General features: G+C 35.6%; 1 protein-coding gene across 1 annotated transcript in view; it reads right to left on the bottom strand.

Moving 5' to 3' along the window:
* Nucleotides 1–20,052, bottom strand: part of COBLL1 (cordon-bleu WH2 repeat protein like 1) — a 70,849-nt gene that overhangs the window by 24,530 nt on the left and 26,267 nt on the right. The window contains 2 exon segments of the mRNA XM_021711437.1: nt 14,470–14,706; nt 14,816–14,913. Of these exon segments, the coding sequence (XP_021567112.1) occupies nt 14,470–14,706; nt 14,816–14,913 (335 nt within the window).

Raw genomic sequence — 20,052 nt, 5'->3', positions numbered from 1 at the left:
CCTCTGTCTCTCGCACCCCGCACTGAGTCCATTCCTTTGCCCTCCCCAAAAGACATCCAGTGCTCACTTTGACTGCTACAGCAGAGTCTGAATCATCAAGATGCTTCTAATTCGACTGTTTCCACATTGCTTCCCTACAGCCCTTTTCAACATAGCAGCAAAAAGGATCTGCTATCTTTAAATAAGTTCATTAAAAAGGATCCTATTAAAATGTAGGTCAGATTAGGTCACTTTGGTCAGAACTCATAGATAACCTGGCCCCTAAATCTCCCTGACCACCTTCTTCTTTGAGAATGGAATGGCTACTCTACTCCAGCCACACTGGCCTTCCTGCTGCTCCTCAAGCCAGGAAAGGTTCCCCCACGGTGTGGTTGCCCACTTCCCTGTGCCTGGAAAGCTATTTCTTCTGACAACTCAATGTATTACTCCCTCATTTTCTTCAGGTCATTTCTCAAATGTCACTTTTGAAATGAATACTCCCTGACTTCTATCACATCCTATCCTCTTTCCCAGATCTACATTTACGATCTGTATTTAATTGCTCTCTAACATGCTATATAGTTGGCTTGTGTATTATCAGCTCTCACGAGAATTAACTATAAAAGTAGGGATATTTTGCCCTTCCTATAATTGCTCACTGCTGTATCTCCAGAACAATGTCTGGCTCACAGAAGTTTCTTAATAACTATTAAGTGAATGTTATAAATGAATGATATACTGCCTTTTTCATTTGTAAATAAAAGACCTTGACAGTCTCAGACTAGGAATGTATGTAAAGCTTGGACCATTCTAATCTTACAAGACAACATTAGTACATCTAAGGGAAGTGAATTATTCCTAACATAGTTACTTATTATGCCTTGCTACACACCAAGAAAAATCTGGCAAATTTGCTATTTTGTAATTTTGTAATATTTCTGCCAGAGAAAAGCAGAAGCCTATTCCCACAGAAAAAACTGGAATTAGTTATCATTGCCAACTGTGTTAGGCACTCAAGAGGAAGGCAGGTCACCTCACAGGGAGAAGAACAGATTTACAGTGGCAGGTACTTGACTGAACAAACCTCTCACTAATTGGTCCTCTTAACAAGGGGGTGGGACAAGGTGGCACCGGGATGATCATAGTTGTAACATTAAATTTCTTTAATACCAGTTGGTATAGCTGCAGCCAACTCCCCCAATCTTGCCCCATTATTCTGGTCCTTCCTCCAGAATTCTTCAGATCCCTCTAAAATCCAGCAAGAAAAGAGTTAAAGTCTGCGACTCCAGCTTAGATTTTGATTCAGAGTCACTAAAGTCAATTCTGATTAAATATTATGATCACTCCTGTGGGTGGATGTGGGGTTGATGGTGGGTGTGGGGTAGATCCTTAATGAACTCTGGGAATAATTCAAGAGAAGCGCCTTCTGCAAAAGAGTTAAGAAAGAAACTACTGAGGAATGAGTGGTATTTAAATATTGTTTTGAGTAGAATATAGAGGTTAAATAACATCTTTTCACTAATGTCTGTGTGTTCTAGAATCTTCACTTGGTATCTTACAAAAGTAACAAATTTAAGAAACATTAGGAAAAAGAATAAAAGTTCTCCTAAAAGACCATGGAACTTCACACTTTAGAACTTTATCTAAAAATCAAAAGCTGTAGATGTCATTTCATGTATTGATGGATTTACTACCGTAAAGCTCTGTTAAAAGCATACTCCACTCCTGTGGCAGGCCTACTTTTAAGACTGCAATAAGTGATCAATAAGTGACTGCTGAACACATGAAGTAACAGAAGCATTTGGCTTTCCTGCTAGTTCCATGTTTCCTATGTTTTGACTCACCATGATCATGAGATGTATGATAAAAATGTTGTCACCTTTAGGCCACGTTCCCAAACACTGTCACTTATTGGTCTTTTCTATGACCTGATAAAAGCAGTCATGATATGAATTTCTCAACAACAGTATCTATTTAGGAATTATAGCTGGATGCGGTGGCTCATGCCTAAAATCCTAGCACTTTGGGAGGCCGAGGTGAGAGGGTTGTCTGAGCTCATAAGTTTGAGCCCAGCCTGGGCAATTTGGCGAGATCGCATCTCTACAATAAATAAAAAATTTAGCCAGGCACGATGGCATGTGCTCCAGCTACTTGGAAGGCTGAGACAGAAAGATCACCTGAGTCCAGCAGGTCAAGGCTGCAATGGCCATGAGCAACATGCCACTGCACTCTAGCCTAGGCTTCAGAGTGAGACTCCGACTCAAAAAAAAAAAAAAAGAATAAAAAGAGACAAATTTATATACATGGACTCACAAATTTTTATGAACTTATACATAACTCAAAGACAGAATAACCACTGACTTTCATATTTCATCATTCAGGCTAGAGATCTTAAAATAAGCTAGCATTTTTGTTCAGGATACTTCTATCTCTGCGAAAAAAGAATTTAAAATCTGTCAAAATAGATTTCAGTTTTATAAATTTTTTCAATAGCATTTATGAAGACAGTTGAGGGAATACATGTTAAAAGTGCAAAGGCATGGGCATTTTGGAAAGCATATAGTTTATAACCTTATTCTAAGTTTAAGAAGATCATCGATGCCTACACAATAGCATCTAAGTTGTATTTCCTTGAGTATTTCAGGAGTAAGCTCCTAATAGTCTCCCAGTAGATCTACTCTTGCATTTGTTTGAGTTTACCTACCCAGTAATTCTGAATGTGAAACTGTCTAATTGGAGAAAGGCTTACAGAGAGAGAGGTTGCAAGTAGGAAGGCAGTTCAGTATAATGGTTACCAAACAAATGGGCTTTGGAGTTGATACTAGGGATTGAACCAGGAAGTATGGCATTTATTGTCTCTGTGACCTTTAGCTTTCTCATGTGTGAAAAGTAACAGCACCTACGTCAAAAGGGGCTAGGGTGATTAAATAAAATATGTAAAATACTTAGCACAGTACCTAGCATACAGTCTATGTTCCATAAACATTAGCTGATATTATTACATGTTGTTTGTCTATTTTAAAGTATGTGAAACTGCTCTGTAAATACAATAAGGAAATGATAGTTAGGTAGAGGTTAGAGTAAAAAGTATGGATAAAGGAGGTATTTATTTTAAGACTGTATTCTCTGGTGATAGTGGTGGTAGGCATCCTCTTGGAATCAGCATCAGTAATAATTAACCTTAAAATTCAATAGTGCCCAATGTTCAGGAATGTGTGCTTAGTCCACTGCATAAATATTCATTTTGGGTCTAAAAATCTCCACCTTTAAGAAAACTCAGGTCACTTCAGCACACTTTAAAGAACTTAAATAAAAGTTAAATATTAAATACCAGTTTGTTAATCTTAGTGATGACTATATGACTGTATTATAGTTTATAAATCTGAAATGTTTCATAAGCAAATTTAATGTGAAGCATTAATATTAAATAACTGTTTATAACTTCCTTTAGCTTTTATGACCAAAATACATTTCCTTGGTCAAATTATGACTACATTTTTTAAAAAGGGGTTGAGATTAAATTATTTTTAAGTCTAAAGGCTTCACAAAATGAGAAAACAGAGAGGTTTCTAACTTACTAGGGAAACTGTTTTGGTTAATCATTAGAGATATTCAATTATTTACTTTAGTTAGCGTCACTGATAAAGTCTGCCTGCCATTAATAAAAACTGCACCTCTAACAGGAATGCACATCACCAAATTTTATGGTCTGTGAAAAGGGAAATACTACAAGGAGAAACAGAATACACTAATGAAAGTGGCAAGGTCATGTTGAAAACCATCCCAGATAGTTAATCCTCTGGAATTCACACCCAGATCAGAATTCACTGATTCAAAACGAAACTAAATTTAGCTGAAGAAAATAGAATTAAATGGCATTCAATAGATTCACTGAATACTTTTCCTGTACTAGTTACTAGATCACTAATTAATCATAGTTGAATTATAAGATGAGAGTAACTGAAATCCATGTACCCTGGATAAAAGAGTCAAAAGAAAGAATACAAATAGAAAAATTTTAAAAATGAATTAAGGGACAGAAACACAGAAGCCCAACTTCAACGATGTTGTTAAATGTTTCTAATAGAAGTTTGTGGGCCAGATGCAGTGGCTCATGCCTATAATCCCAGCACTTTGGGAGGGGGAGGTGAGAGGAATGCCTGAGTCCAGGGGTTTGAGATCAGCCTGGGCAAAATGGCAAGACCTCGTCTCTACAATAAATTAAAATATTAGCTGGGCATAGTGGTGTGTGACTTTAGTTCTAGCTACTTGGAAGGCTGAGATGGAAGGATCACCTGAGCCCAGCAGGTCGAAGCTACGGTGGCCGTGAGCGTGCCACTGCACTCCAGCCTGGGCGACAGAGTGAGACTCCAACTCAAAAAAAAAAAAAAATTAAAAAAAAAGGAGTTTGTGGATTATTTCTGTTTATAATATGATTTTCACATGTGGGAAAGGTTGGGGTTGGGGAGAAGAACATAAGCAATCCCTTGAAATTGTCTTAAAACTGTTTTTTTTTTTAAATAAAGGACCAACTCATATTGTCCTTTAATAAATATAGAATTATGAGGTATTGAATTTTCAAAACAGGCAAAGCTGAGATGGCAAATTTTTAAAATCATGATGCAATCGGTTTTATGCATAAAATAACATTTATTGATCATAGTCTCTCATATAAGATACAAAGAATGCATATGTTGATGAGAAAAAGAGAAAAATCACTGTTAATCCCAACAAATACAGGTCACCTCATAAAAGATACAGTGTCACTCTTACATGTGTATCTTTTATAGCTGTATGTCCATACACACATGCAAGCACATATATGCACGTTTTAGATTGAATATCAGATGAAAGCACACGTGCCAGTTTCCTTCTTTGTTGTTATGATGTCGCAGGGAAAGTTTATTTCTGATGTCCTGAACCTCCCTGCTCTACGACCTTTTCTCCTTTGGGTGTCACTTCCTCCCATCTCCTACAAATCTAGGGCTTAAGTATTCTATTTTTTTATTCTCTATATAAACCTGTTTTAAGATTCTTCATTGATAGCATGGGAAGTCTTAACCTGTCTAGGCAAACCTAGATTAAGAAAAATCATATCACGTCAAATGAAAGACTATAAGGAATCATAAGGGTTGGCATGTCAGTCCCAGACAACTGTAATAGGGAAAGAAGAAAGAGGACAGTAGTCTGAGGGCCTGGAGGTCTTAAATTCACACTATGTAAGCCATCATCTATGAGTCCAGTTTTAATGCTGCTCTTACAAATCGGTTGAAGTAAATACTGAGACGAAGCAATGAGATTGGAGCTGGATTCAACTTTTTGGTGTTCTTAATACGACCATCACCAGTCACTTGTGCCTTTGTGGCTACTAGCTAAAATAAAACTCCTTCAGAGAATTCTGAGTGGCCAAGTTTGCCATTAATTTCTCCCAAAATCATTTAGTTTAAAACTCATTATTAGTCAATGGTAACATTTGTTTTATCTTCTGGTTAACAAACTCATTAACCTTAGCACATTCATCAAACATCAAGTATTCTAGCTCTTTTTAGTGATGCTGACGTAACTGTGGTTCACTTTAGGAAGAAAGATGTCAGTTTGTCAATGTCGCATCTTGCCATCGTACTTTAGGCTTCAGAAATCCTCAGGAGTAATACCAGGACTGGACATCACAATCTTGTTTTGGTTTCTCATGGAACCAAAGGTCCACACAGCAAAGCACATTCATCCGTTAAAGGCCAATTTTACAGGAATAACGTAATTTTATAACATTAAAATTAGAAAAGACTGGGAAATTACAAAACCTTATTCTACAGAGAAGAAAACGGAGCCATAGAGAAGTTCAATGAAGGTGAAGATGTTGAAAAAAATGACAACAACAACAAAAAATGAATAGACCTATTAGTAGAATCTGAGACTATCTCTTATGCCAGGTCAGGGCTCCTCTACCACAGTATACTTCCTTTTCAGCCCTTCTCCATGAGAGCAGGAAAAAAAGAAAATACCACAAATCTGTAAACTTGTGGTATGTTCTTGAAAGGTTTCTCCATGTCTCTTCCTGAGGCACTCTGTGCTCTCATTCATCAACCCTGCAATACTTGGAGCTAGCATACAACCAGTTCTTATTAGTGCTCATCCTTTGCTTAAAACCCAAAAATGGGACTTTGTAAAAACTAACTTTGTAGTATATCTTGGATTTTTATAAGGACAGGATGAACCAGAGGAAAGCAGAGCTCAAGATCAAGTTTAAAAGACAGAAAAAGGGGACAACTATGGTTCTATGTCATCACAATGATGAGGAAAGAAGTATTTTTAGGGACAGGGTAGGAGAACAGGAATCATCTTCAGGTAACCTGAGTTGAAGACCTACACAGGAATGAAACTGCAGTCACAGGATCATAATGGGGTCAACTCAGTTCATCCAGAAAGGAAATCAAGGCTGTGTAGCAGGCTTACTCAGTGACCCCATAAGCTTATCACTGTGGCTCCAGGCAAGAGGCCTGCTTCTCTCTGTCCTGGCCTCTGTTAACACATGCTGGTTACCAGAGAAAGGCAAGTCTCTCCATGAAGCACCAAATATCACAGAGGTAGAAAGGCTAAGTAAATTTCATACTATGTCAACTGGTAAGGTAAGTCTCCTAACATTGATTACCTTCAATGTGAGCTGTTTGAGAGGTACAATTTTTTTGTATACTAATAGATAAGATAAATCCACATTAACCTATAGCTCCTTAAAGTTTAACAACCTGATAATGGGCATCATTCTTTACTCCTAGACCAGAGGTAAAACAGGCATAAACCTAAAAAGTAATGGCTCACAGGGTTTCTGTGAGGACTAATTAAGTAACGTTTTTAGAGCCTTGTCTGGAACATATTTAATAAGCATTATATATAAGCATTCATCATGGCTTTTCTTATTATGATATGGCCCTTTAAAATCTGATAAAAACTACAATAACAAATTATGCATTATATCTTGGAAAGCCTTAAAAAAGAGAAGCAGATTAAATATTATACTGTGCTGGTACATTTCTCTACTGAATGAAACCATCATATTTTTGGAAGTACAGATAACTGTATTCCTTATATCAAAATGCAAATGCCATGGTAACCACTGTTCCTAGGCAATTGTAGAATAATGTATGTGGTCCACTTTCTATATAATAAATATAAGAGGAAAGTGGAGGGGAAAAGAAGATGTTATTTTATAATATGGACAAAAATCTAAAAAGAAGTATATTTCTTTAAAATCATAAATACTCTGTTACAACACTGGAGTACAACCTTAATTACTCTGCGTAAAATAACTAGGATTAAAATTAAGTAAAATAAGAAGAAATATATACCTGGACATTTCATAAACATATCATAATATATCATTTTATCTGCTTGTAAGTCATGTTATATATTACAATATAAAATTGGTTAAAAATGAGCAATGTGAAATATTTTTAAAAATTAAGTCACTTATTTAAAAACTAACATTCTAGGTATTAAATTTCACTTGCAAAATACTAGATGGCAAAAAGTTCTGATTTCTCAATATTTGAGTGCCTGCAGCAGAATGCAAAATGAGACTAAATGAAATATCAAATAAAGATAATTTCTTACTGTGTTTCTGGCCATAACCCAATATCTTAAAGAGAATGATGTACTCTGATAGTAGCTGGGGGAAACTCTACTCACTGTTGTACATACATAATTCCAAGTAGCAAAGCCACCCCAAATGTGCCAGATGAAAAATTCTCCAAAAGCTTCTGTGAATTCCATGGGTCAAGATTACCTACAACTTCTTTCCAAGTCTTCTTCCACGTATTCCAATGTAAAATCAGCCTGAGAGCCTAATTTGTCAATAAGACCAAGACATTCTTTGGACATTGATTTTATTAAATGTGTTCTTCACAAACACTTACTTGACCAGCAGATTTGGTAGCTGAAAAAACTGGATTTCCAGACTTAGTTTTATCCCAGAATTCTAAGCCACTTTCAATCTAAGTCAATGTCATTAATGTTTCATGAATGACAATCTTACTGTAAATAACTATGAACATTTTATACACACACACACATATATATACATCAGAAGGTTCATGTAAATAACAGCATGAGCCAACTATCATATGTCTTGTTGCACAAATGGCATTTCAAATCATTAGGCAAAATCATATTTACAAAATGATCAAAAAGTACCAAGAAATACTGCCAGAAAAATCTCTAACTGGAAAATTATCTTTTCCAAATGAGAAAGTGTATATTCACCTTTATAGGAAAAATGACATGAGGTCTGAAATCATGTGGAAGAAAGTACAGAAAAATGTAGGGACATAAAAAGAACACTGTGACAATGATAATAGGTGCTCTGTAGAAGTTTTTCTTTAGACAGAGAAAATAATTTTAGATGCAGAAATATTCCAAGAAAGGTAGGTTAAATTATTTGCTAACTTGGATCTTTATTGAATCCTCTTGGGAAACGGCACAATCAGTTGTCAAAATTAGCACAGAAAACCAACAACCTTTTATGTGAACATTTTCATTACAAGCTCCAAAATCACCATCCAAATACCTTAATTTGTTGGTATTGGGAAATGACTTAGAGGAATGAGGTAAATTATTAAATATGGACAGTGAAAAAGTATAAAATAGATGTGGTTGACTAATTTTTTTCTATGCTCCAAATAGATTGATTAGCTAGTAAACTTTGATTAAAGCATTAGTAAACCCTGACTAAAGCAATCCGAGGCTACTTAAGAGAACACCAAAATGAAATAAAAACTCAGAATGAATAAAATTGCTCATTATAAGTCACTTTGTCATGCATACTGATATTTATCTCTTTTGCTCCATTTCCTGTATAATCACACACATGAAATAAGTATCTGCTATTGCTAATATAGTGCAACTATTTCCAATATTTTATTTCTGCTTCATTAAAGGATGCTTTGGGGGGAAAAAATTGAAAAATCAGAAATGCTGTATTTCTGTTAAACAGCGCACCCTTGTGGTTTATTTTGTATCCAGAACAATAAAAATGAAAAGATAAAACTGCATTCAAAATTCTTAATGTACTTAGAACCAATTTAGTAATATATTTTTTTCTTCCAGTTATGATTTCCCCAACATGCTAGTACTTTCAATCACTAAAAATAGTGACTTTTGCCTGGACAAAGCGACTCATGCTGGTAGTCCCAACACTGGGAGGAAGAAGTAGGGAGATTGCTTGAGGAAAGAAGTTTGAGATCGGCCTGGGCAATATAGCGAGACCCTGCCTCTACTAAAAATTTAAAAAATAGACAAGCATGGTGACATATGCCTGTAGTCCTACTCTGGAGGCTGAGGCAGTGATTTCACTTGACGCCAGGAGTTCAAGGCTGCAGTGGGCTATGATTATGACATTGCACTCCAACCTGGGCAACAGAGCAAGACCCTATCTCTAAGATAAATAAAAGAAAAAAGAAAAATAAATACATAGTGGCTTTTTAAAATTTCAACTTAAGGCCAGGCATGGTGGCTCATGCCTATAATCCCAGCACTTTGGGAGGCCGAGGTGGGAGGATTGCCTGAGTCCACGGGTTCAAGACCAGCCTAGGCAACTTGATTAGACCTCATCTCTACAATAAATAAAAAAAAATAAGCCAGGTATGGTGGCGTGTGTCTGTAGTTTCAGCTACTTGAAAGACTGTGGAGGAAGGATTGCCTGAGCCCAGCAGGTCGAGGCTGCAGTGGCCGTGATCATGCCACTGCACTCCAACCTGGGAGACAGAGTGAGACTCCAACTCAAAAAAAAAAAAAAGAAAAAAAATTTCAAGTCAAATTGTTACAATAGATATAAAAATGTTTACAGTGATAATAACTATACATTTTAAATTTAGAACAAGTAAGCAGTAACAATGACCCATAAACTTAAATGTTTGATTGAATTTCCTGACTGTATAAACCATTTAATTAAAAGGTCAATTATATTTTAACTCAAGGGTCATGTATGGTATATTTTAGATGTTGGTCCTTAAGTTTTCAATATAACCTTAACTAAATTCTGTCTTTTCTATAAAAACTTAAGAAAAATATTGCTAAGAATTGTGTGGTCTACTTACTATAAAAGTAAATGTAATATTTCTAAATATTTCTGAAATATGAAGGAGATACTAAAAGCTTGTGATATAACTGTAACACACATTCTTGTTGTATACTGTACCTGGCTAGGTAAAAGCAGTGATCAATGTTTATTTATCAATTATCTTGAACATTTACTATGTCACAGATTTTTATTGGCAAACACATTGCCTACTTTCTGGGTGGGAAGAGGAAAAAGGTAAAATTTAACAACGCTACAAGTTTTAAGCAGTAATATAACCCTAATGTTTATCTTTAGAGAGTAAGGTAAGTAAATCATGTTATACCCATCAACGTAGTATTATGTAACCTTCAGGGGGAAGCCCTTTGTATACTGATAAGGATATCCAAAATAAATCATTCAGTACTAAAAAGAATAACATGTATGCAGCATTTGACCATGTGGGGAAAAAAATCATACATAGCATGTATACTGCCTTAAATACCTCTGGTTAGGAAAATTTTGTTGGGGGAGAGAAGGAGAATTTTTACTTTTTAAAAAAACTTTTAAAATAGATTTCCTTTTGTGATCTTTAGAATTATATATCATATGAATATACTACCTATACATATACATGAATTAAAATAAAATAAAAAGACACAGATAGATAAATTTAGAGGAAGTAAAGATTATTCTGTACTAGAATCTTTAGAAAACCTCCATGAAGCAGGTAAAAGGATGGAAATCTTCTGAATGGGAAGGCAGAAATAAAGAAGATGGAGGTCGGCTCATCTCATTCGGAAAGAATAGCAAGCAGGATTTTGCAAAATGAGCCAACGTGACAATGAGTCCAATCTTCTGATTAGAGATACAAGCATCCTAAAAATGTTGAGGAATTAAAGTTTAAAATAGTGATCAGCTGTAGAAGATGTTAAACACCCAGAAAAATCACAGTTAGCTATCCAAAGTTTCAGAACTGGGAAGTAATAATTAAGAAATACAAATGTTGCCCCATCCAGAGTATCTTGAAGATGCATTAGGTACTGGTTCCTTCCTTACACTCTGCCCTGGATTTCTCTAGAAAATAGGGAATGGAAGACATTATGAAGGGAAACTGAATAAAGGCTTGGTGTCTTATCAGATGTAAAGAATGTAAATTAGAGAAAAATAAAAAAATCATTGAGGATCTTGAGCTTTTCAGTCTGGGGAAAAAATGAGTTTGGTTTTAAATATGTTGATTTCCAAGTAATGATGAGTCAATAAGCAATTGTGAATTCAAATTGCAACTGAAAGAAAATCAAGATTGGAATTATGAAGTTGATGTATTTGTTTTCTAGGGCTGCCCTGACAAATTGCTATGACTGGGGAGCTTAAAACAACAGAAATTTATTCTTTCACAATTTTGAAGCCCAGAAGTCTGAAATCAAGGTGTTGGCTGTGTTAAGCTCCCTTTTGAAGGTATTAGGGAGAGCCCTGCTTGTCTCTTCCAGTTTCTGGTAGCTCCTAGAAATCACTGGCTGTGACAGCATAATGCTTCGGCCTCCATCTTCACATGACCTTGTCTCTTGTGCCTCTATGCCTGTGTTTACTCTGTGTCTCTTTATATAAAGAGACCAGTCACTGGATTTGGGCCAAACTTAAATTCAAGATTATCTCATCTCTAGATCCTCCCTTAACTTGATTACATCTGCAAATACTCTTTCTAAATAAGCTCATAATCACAGATTTGGGAGAGGCTAGGACCCGGACATATCTTTTGAGGGGGACTCTGTTAAAACCACTACAGTTGAGAACCATCAATTCATGAACTCAACAAAGAGTAGATGTCATCTCTGAAAAAATGAATGCAGTAAATACAGGCTAAGATCATGGATTTAGTACCTACAAATTTAGAAAATGGGTAAAGGAAGTAGTGGCAGGAAAAAGAAAATGGATGAGAGAAAAATCAAGACCAAGAGGTGATTAATTACATCAAATATGGCTAAGAAAGTAAGTGTGGAGATGCTCAGGAAAGTATGGATTTGAGTGCTCACATGCACACTAACCAACAGAACTACAGCTTAATCATTAGGAATTTTTGTAATGAATAAATAAAAAATGGTTATTCAGCTTCCCTAGGGAAACAAAAATAATTCTGGGTCCTACTGAACAATACATCAAAGAACTATCCAGATGTCCAGATCAAAAGAAAAATTAATTAGAAAATTGTTTAAAGATGTGTAGTTTGCCAAAGGCAACACACTGAAAATAAAAAAAAAGATTACTTAATAGGGGGCAACAACTGGTCATAGAGCAGAGGGTGAGAATCAAAAGAAAGAGCTTTCGGTGAGGTCACTGAGAGCACAGTTCAGAATTTTAAGAAATGGACTATTTGAAAGACAACATAGGCCTCTTGGGGAGCCAAGCACAAACTAAGTTTACTGAAATAGATAGGATGAGGACAGCTGGAATAAAGATTTGTAAGCAGGAGCTAAGATTTATTCATATACACATATATGACTGGTAGCTACCTGAGGGTATAATAATTTACACTCTTTTTTTTTGAGTTGGAGTCTCACTCTGTCACCCAGACTGGAGTGCAGTGATTTATTGCAGATTTATTGATTTATTGTAGAGATGAGGTCTCGGCAAGTTGCCCAGGCGGGTCTCGAACCTGCGGGCTCAGGTAATCCACTCACCTCAGCCTCCCAAAGTGCAGGATTACAGGCTGAGCCACCGAGCCCGACTAATTTACACTGTTATGATGTAGTTTATAGTAATTACAAATACGCAACAATCTTGAAAATGCTATTTACTATGAAGAAATTTAAAAGAGCTAGAAGTACAAAATGAAGTTCTTGGATCCCTGATTTGTATCCTGCTCGCCTCACTTAATTTCAGTCTGCGTCTTGTTCATGCCCAGGCATGACATAGTCTTCACATTCCTGCATCTCTGAATAGGGTTCTTCTGCCTGACAGATGTACTCCCACATATATTTTTAAACTGAACTCAAGAATCACTTCTTCTGTGAAGCTTCATCCAACTATTAATCAGTTACCCTGGAAAACTTTATGGGTAAATGATTCTATCACTTGGAGGGAAAAAAAAAAGTATCCTCCTGATTGGTAAGGTGAGATTTTATACCACCAATATTAAATTCTATCACTTAGGGGAAAGAAAAAAGTATCCTCCTGATTGGTAAGGTGAGATTTTACACCACCAATATTAAATTAGACAAGAATATCTAAATAGAAATAAGAAGACAGCTTAATTGATCATTATCTAAGTACCTACTGACATTAAACATTTTAAAAATTCATTTCTATCTATTCAAGTTGCTATTCCTAAGGAAACATGTGATAGTTTATAAACTACATTTTAAAACTATGGTTAAACTGGGCGTGGTGGCTCACGCCTGTAATCCCAGCACTTTGGGAGGTGGAGGCAAGAGGATTGCCTGAGCCCAGTTGTTCAAGACCAGCCTATGCAATTTGCTTTTTTTTTTGACAATAAATTTAAAAAAAAATTAGCTGGGCATGGTGGCATGTGCCTTTAGTTCCAGCTACTTAGAAGCTGAGGTGGAAGGATTGCCTGAGTCCATCAGGCCTGAGGCTGCGGTAGCTGTGAGTATGCCACTGAACTCCAGCCTCAGTGACAGAATGAGACTTCTATTTAAAAAAAAAAAAATCTGTGGTTAAAGAATTGTTTTTGTTTTGTTTTGTTTTTAAGGAGGCACAGTAATGTACATTAGATGCTTAGGAGGAGATATTTTACTTTAGCATTAAATTTACTAAACTTCCAAGGGGGAATAAAATCTTTCAATTAGATGCAAGAAAACTTTTCAACATCTCAAATATCTCAAAATAAAATTTGCTCTTCGAGTTACCTAATAATTTAGTCTTATTGCAAGCAACAACATTACAAGGTAACTGTAATATATTCTATGTAAAAAGGCTCTTTTTAAAAAAAACTATAGACTATGTACCAGGAAGATACCCAGGATTTTCCCTGGATAACCTCAGAGTCAGATCAAGAAGATACATGTAGTTAGAAACCCATGAACACAATCCAAAGACTATGTTACTCTTTAAAAATATATATTCAAAAATAAGTACTATATTTCCATTCTTAATACATGCATCAAGCAATAGCCCTTGGTTGGGGCTTAGTACTAACCAGGACTTTAGGTTTTTGGATATTTTATTTGCCTGAATATGAAAGCCACTTAAAATGGACATTTATTCTTTACTGCATCACAGAACCACATATATAGAGGATCTATCTCCAGTACCAATTTTACAACTAGTTATTGATCTTATTACATATTAGTAACTGTTACTAATTACTAACTGTTGCAGGACTACTTTTTAACAGTCTATGTGGAAAAGATGAGTCAGAAAAGAAGAAAAATAGATGTTCCCTTGTCTCATCCTAAAACAAAACCAAAACCAAAAATATGTACCTTATCTGTTTCATCCACACTCACGGATTTCATCACACAAGAAACTGGCCTCTCCTGAATGCGTCCAAGGTCCTGGGGGGCGCTCTGAGATGCCGACATCGGGGGCAATGGAGCCCGCCTCTTCTTGGGTGCATCTGATGGCAGGGTGTTTGAAGTATATGGTTTGGAAATGGTATTGGATCTCATAAAAGTTGGCCGGTGCTTATTTACTAGAGGGGTTGCAGGGGCACTTGCAGTCTAATAAAGAATGAAAAAGCAAAATTGATACATAATTTCAAGATTCAAAAACACCTATAATTTTTAAAAATGTAAGAATCTTATAAATGCTACATAAGAAAATACTTACTTGGTCCCGCTTTTTCTTACTGCGTTGAAAAAAACTGAAAAACCCTTTATTTTCTTTCTCCTTCATAATGTCTAGGTTTGGTGATATTTGGCAGGACTCTAAAATAGAAGAAAAGCATTTACTTTTGTACCTGAGGTCGAATGTTTACTTCCAAGCTTTCCTTCTCTCACTTTCCCTTTAAAAACATATCTAGTGATAAAAGCTACTAATTACAGTCTACGAACCAGGCACTCTGCTAAGAACCTTAAATCTTATTGTAGTCTCAAAGCAACGAGCAAATGTTCCTATTTCACAGCAGGGGAAACTGAAGATTAAAAAAAAAACAAACTAAGATACATAATCAGGGTCAACAATCAGGAAAGGAGAGATTAGAACATAAAGTCAATTCTTTGTGCTTCAAAGTCTATACTCTGCACACAATTATTAACTGTTCAGAGGTAAAAGTTAAAAGGACACTTTAGATTAAATGAGATATGAAGTTGCTACCACACAGCGTGTCCCTATGTTTATTTTGATTTCAATTTTGTCTCAGAGCTAAACTATCATGAATTATTTTATTCTCCAAAACTTGAGTTAATATAATTGCGTAGTACACTTTGCTAAGTGTGTCATAAATATGATTTCTTTAATATAGTGGGTCTCGACTGGGGGCAATTTTGCCTCCTAGAGGACATTTGACAACGTCTGGGGAACTTTGGCTATTGTAACTGGGGATGGAGGCGGGAAAACATGCTGCTGGCATTTACTGGGTATAGACCAGTGATGAGGCTAAATGCAGCACAATGCACACAACAGCCCCTAACAACGAAGAATTATCTGGTCCCAAATGTTAACCATGCCAAAATCAAGAAATCCCACTTTAATTACAGTGGCAAATGTCAAATCTCAAGGTTGTGTATGTCACATTCTTTAAAACTTTCCAAAGAGTATCTGCTAATGTCAACTGAAAGAGCTTACAAATAACGACAAATACAGTAGCGCTGAGCCACCCTGGCCCAAATTGTCTCTAAATTTCATTTCCCATGACAAGGAGCTATGAGTACTTGAGAAGTTGATTCTTTGTATTAAGGAAGGTACGAGATGAACTTGGAACTTCCAGTCATACCAGAAAGAAACCTATCAAAGTCTACCAGAGTTGCGTTAAAATGACTCATGAATCACACGTTTTCTACTGTCAAAAATCAGGACAATTTGAGCATCTTAAGAGTGACACAATAAATTGAAACAAATCACATGCTTAATTCTATGCATGCATAATGATACCAAAAAATAACTCATCCTCATTGTTCACCTTTGATTAAGGTTAGAGAACCAGTCCATTATTTTAAAAACTGATGAAGAAAAAGAATCAAACTTTCATCCTGTCCTTTCTGACTGAATGAATTCTACTGAGGTAGTCAAATAGCTGACATGGGGAAGTTTGCTTTTCTAGAAATATCTCAGCTAATAATTAAAGTTTGCAGTAGACTATTCCCATTTTTCAACTCCTAATTGACTAAAATATAAGCAATCATCATCAATGACTAACATCAGAAACAATAATTTGTCATTACTTGTTTGCTAATGGAAGTACACAATACCACCTAGGAAGTATTCCTGACAAAAATATTGCACCAAAAGCTGACCAGCTCTCTAGTTTTAACAATCAAGTTATAGCAAATAGAGGTGACAAAGAAACATTAAATGACATCACAGTATACAATCAGTAAAGTTCTTAGTGTCAGAAACTCTGTAAAAGAAATCTGTAAAATTCAAAAAATATATCTTTTACAAAGAAACGTGGATTTTATGGTAAATCACCATATAATTTCAATAATATTTGAAATAAAGGACTGTATCATCAAAATTTATAAGCCACAACTAAAGCAGAACTTCAATATAAAGTATAGTCTTAAATGGCTTTTATTTAAAATAAAATGGCTATTTTATTTTAAATAAAAGCCATTTAAGACTATACTTTAGTCAGGATCAGTGGCTCAGCCTGTAATCCCACGCTTTGTGAGGCTGAAGTGAGTGGATTGCCTTAGCCCGCAGGTTCGAGACCTGCCTGGGCAACTTGGCGAGACCTCATCTCTACAATAAATCAAAAAATTAGCGGGTGTGGTAGCACGCGCCTGTAGTTCCAGCTACTTGGAAGGCTGAGGCGGAAGGATCGCCAGAGCCCAGCAGATCGAGACTGCGGTGGCCATGAGAGTGCCACTGCACCCCAGCCTGGGTGACAGAGTGAGACGCCAACTCAAAAAATAAAATAAAATAAATGTTTTAAAAAACAAAATAAATTATGACAAAGTGGGAGCTACTTTAGGAAAGCAAAGCCAGAGAACACCGATAAATATATTATTGCAATATGCCTCAATAATATATGAAAAGAAAACTATATTTCACATGTCAAAAATTTTAAATCTGAGGATTAAGTATTAAATAAGCAGCACACATTCTGCCCAATAAGCTTTACAATGCTAACAACTAATAATAAACACACACCAGCATTTTTTAGTTAAAAATGTTTTTCAAGCTGGGCACAGTGACTCACTCCTGTAATCCCTGCACTTTGGGAGGTGGAGACAAAAAGACTGCTGCCTGAGCACAGGGGTTTGAGACCAGCCTGGGCAACTTGGCGAGACCTTGTCTCCACAATACATAAAAAAAAAATTAGCTGGGTGTGTGCCTGTAGTTCCAGATACTTGGAAGGCTAAGGTGAAAGGATCGCATGAGCCCAGCAGGTTGAGGCTGCAGTAGCCATGATTGTGCCACTGCACTCCAGCCTGGGGGACAGAGTAAGACTCCAACTCAAAAAAAAAAAAAAAAAGACTCTGTTCTCAAAAACATGCCTAAAATATTTTTTAGAACAACCCTGTAAAGGAGGTATCACACAGTTATCACTCTGAACTCTGTTTTCTCATTGGAGGATGCTAGCATTTAGCCTGCTGGATAAGAAGAAATGAAAGCAGTGGTTTCACTTCATTACACATCTGAGGAACTGATGACCCAAGAGTTTCAATAACTTGCACAAAGACACATAGACATTAAATGGTAGAACTAAAACTAGTATCCATATAAAGATGATAATACCCATAATTTTTTTTGGATTTGCCACTATTTCATTTTAAGATAAAATCTACCACTTATCGAATGTAGATATCTAATTAAATTCTGTAAAAACAAGGTCAAGTAGAGTGGTTCACACCTATAATCTCAGCACTTTGGGAGGCTACGTCAGGAGGACTGCTTGAGCCCAGGAATTCTAGATGATCCTAGGCAAAATAGCGAGACCTCATCTCTATAACTAGCTGAGCATGGTGGTTCACACCTGTAGTCGAAGCTACTCGGGCGGCTGAGACGGAAGAATTGTCTGTGGTAAATTGGGATTGTACCACTGCACTCCAGCTTGGGCAACAGAGTGAGATCCCAACTCAAAAAAAAAAAAAGAAAAAAAGAAACTAGTAAGAACAGTAGATAGAAAATTCGCATGGTTGTCCAATACTATATAACCAGAATATTTCATATGGTTATTTTTGGTAAAGCCATTTCCAGGTATCTGGTCATCCTCCACACTATTAATCCCTAGGTCTTCACTTAAAGTTCTATGTCAAGGATTACAGCAAGTCAGTATTAAACACTAAAAGACAAGTGACAGCTTGAGTTTAATTAGAAAAGCAACTCAAATTATAGTTTTTCTGTTTTTAGAAGGGAAGTTAAAAGTAATTGTACTCAAAGTTTTAAGCCTTCTGATAATAACAGACAAAATAAGGAGGTGAGGGCATTTCCAGCATTTGGATTGACATTGTAGATTCTGACACTGTAAAGGAGCTTTCTTCATTTTACTATTCTAACCTCTTAAGGTTCCATCCACAACATATAATACTCTGAAAAAGCCACATACTTTTATGGCTGGAAGGGATATTAGAAATAAATGCATTCAACATCCTCAAAATAAGGCCAAAAAAGATTCTAGAATTTGCATAGGGTTATATATGTAGAAGCGTGGCATAGTTGGGAGCAAAAGCCAACTACAAGTAACAAAATGTTGCTGCTGGAGAGACTCACAGAGACTACTTTTTCTAATCTTCAGAAATTTCATGTAAAAGTGAGCTTTTTTACATATTATATAAAGCACCTTTACATGGCATAAAAGCTAATTTTACCATAAGCATGTAGTCCCAAATATTCACAAAATTAATGGGCACAAAATTCTATATGGTGACTATTACATTATTCTTCTGAATTATTGTCGTCAGTAGAAATAATTCAGATGAGATGTTCTCATGGTACCACCAAACTATTAGCATTTGTACCCAATAAACATTCTAGAAAAATCATTTTTTCTTGTATGAGAGTAAGGAATATTTTTTTCTCACACCAATAGGATGATACAATTTTGAAATATTTATTGAAAAGAAAGTATTATAATTAAACTCAGAAATCAAGGGGGAATCTATAATTTTTTTAGAAAATAAAACTAAATATTTGCTAAGTCAAAATCTCTTACAGAATGTACATATTAGTAATGTAAAGAAAATAGGTAAAACTAGAAGCTTATTTTCAATTTACCCAATTTCATGTTATAATTTGTTTCTATCGATTCATGTCTTACCTTGTAAAGATGACTTACTGAAGGCAGTAACAGAAGTGGCTACAGAAGGAGGGGGTATAAAAGAGGGTAAATTGACTGTGAAGATGATGTTTGTTCAAGTATAAAACATCACTGAGTTGAAAAAGTTGTCTATGGATTATATAAAGCCACAACCTCAGGATAAAGTTTGAAATTCTCTACACACAGAATATGTAAATAATCATCTCCTTCACTAAACTTTTATTTCTCCTAGTAAAACAGATTCATGAGTAAATATTCTTTAATCTATTAGACACCATACAAACCAACATTATCTAAGATCTCCAAATTTTATTACATTATTTCTATAGATTAAAACTGGAAGCTATTTCAAAAATTTGGGGAGTTAGAGTGATTCATTTTATAAGCTAGCTTATTTGGGGTGCTGACCTTAGGAAAAAATTTCCAAATATGAACGACAATTAAGACTCAGACAAAATCATAGTGAGTTTATAGTAATTCACACTTGATTAGAACAATTAATTTACAGGTAAACTTCTATTTTCTGTTGAAGCCTCAAAGCCACAGGGAATTAAGCTTAATTCTACCAAAAAAAAAATTGTAATAGATATAAAAATATAAACTGTGCATGAGAGTTAGAGACAAGTTTTCATTCCAATTTCAA

This window comes from Carlito syrichta, unplaced genomic scaffold (assembly GCF_000164805.1).
Source record: "Carlito syrichta isolate Samal-C Ts95f unplaced genomic scaffold, Tarsius_syrichta-2.0.1 Scaffold302296, whole genome shotgun sequence".
Taxonomy (NCBI): Eukaryota; Metazoa; Chordata; class Mammalia; order Primates; family Tarsiidae; genus Carlito; species Carlito syrichta.
The sequence above is the reverse complement of the archived record's forward strand: the minus strand, read 5'-3'. Positions and strand labels throughout refer to the sequence as shown.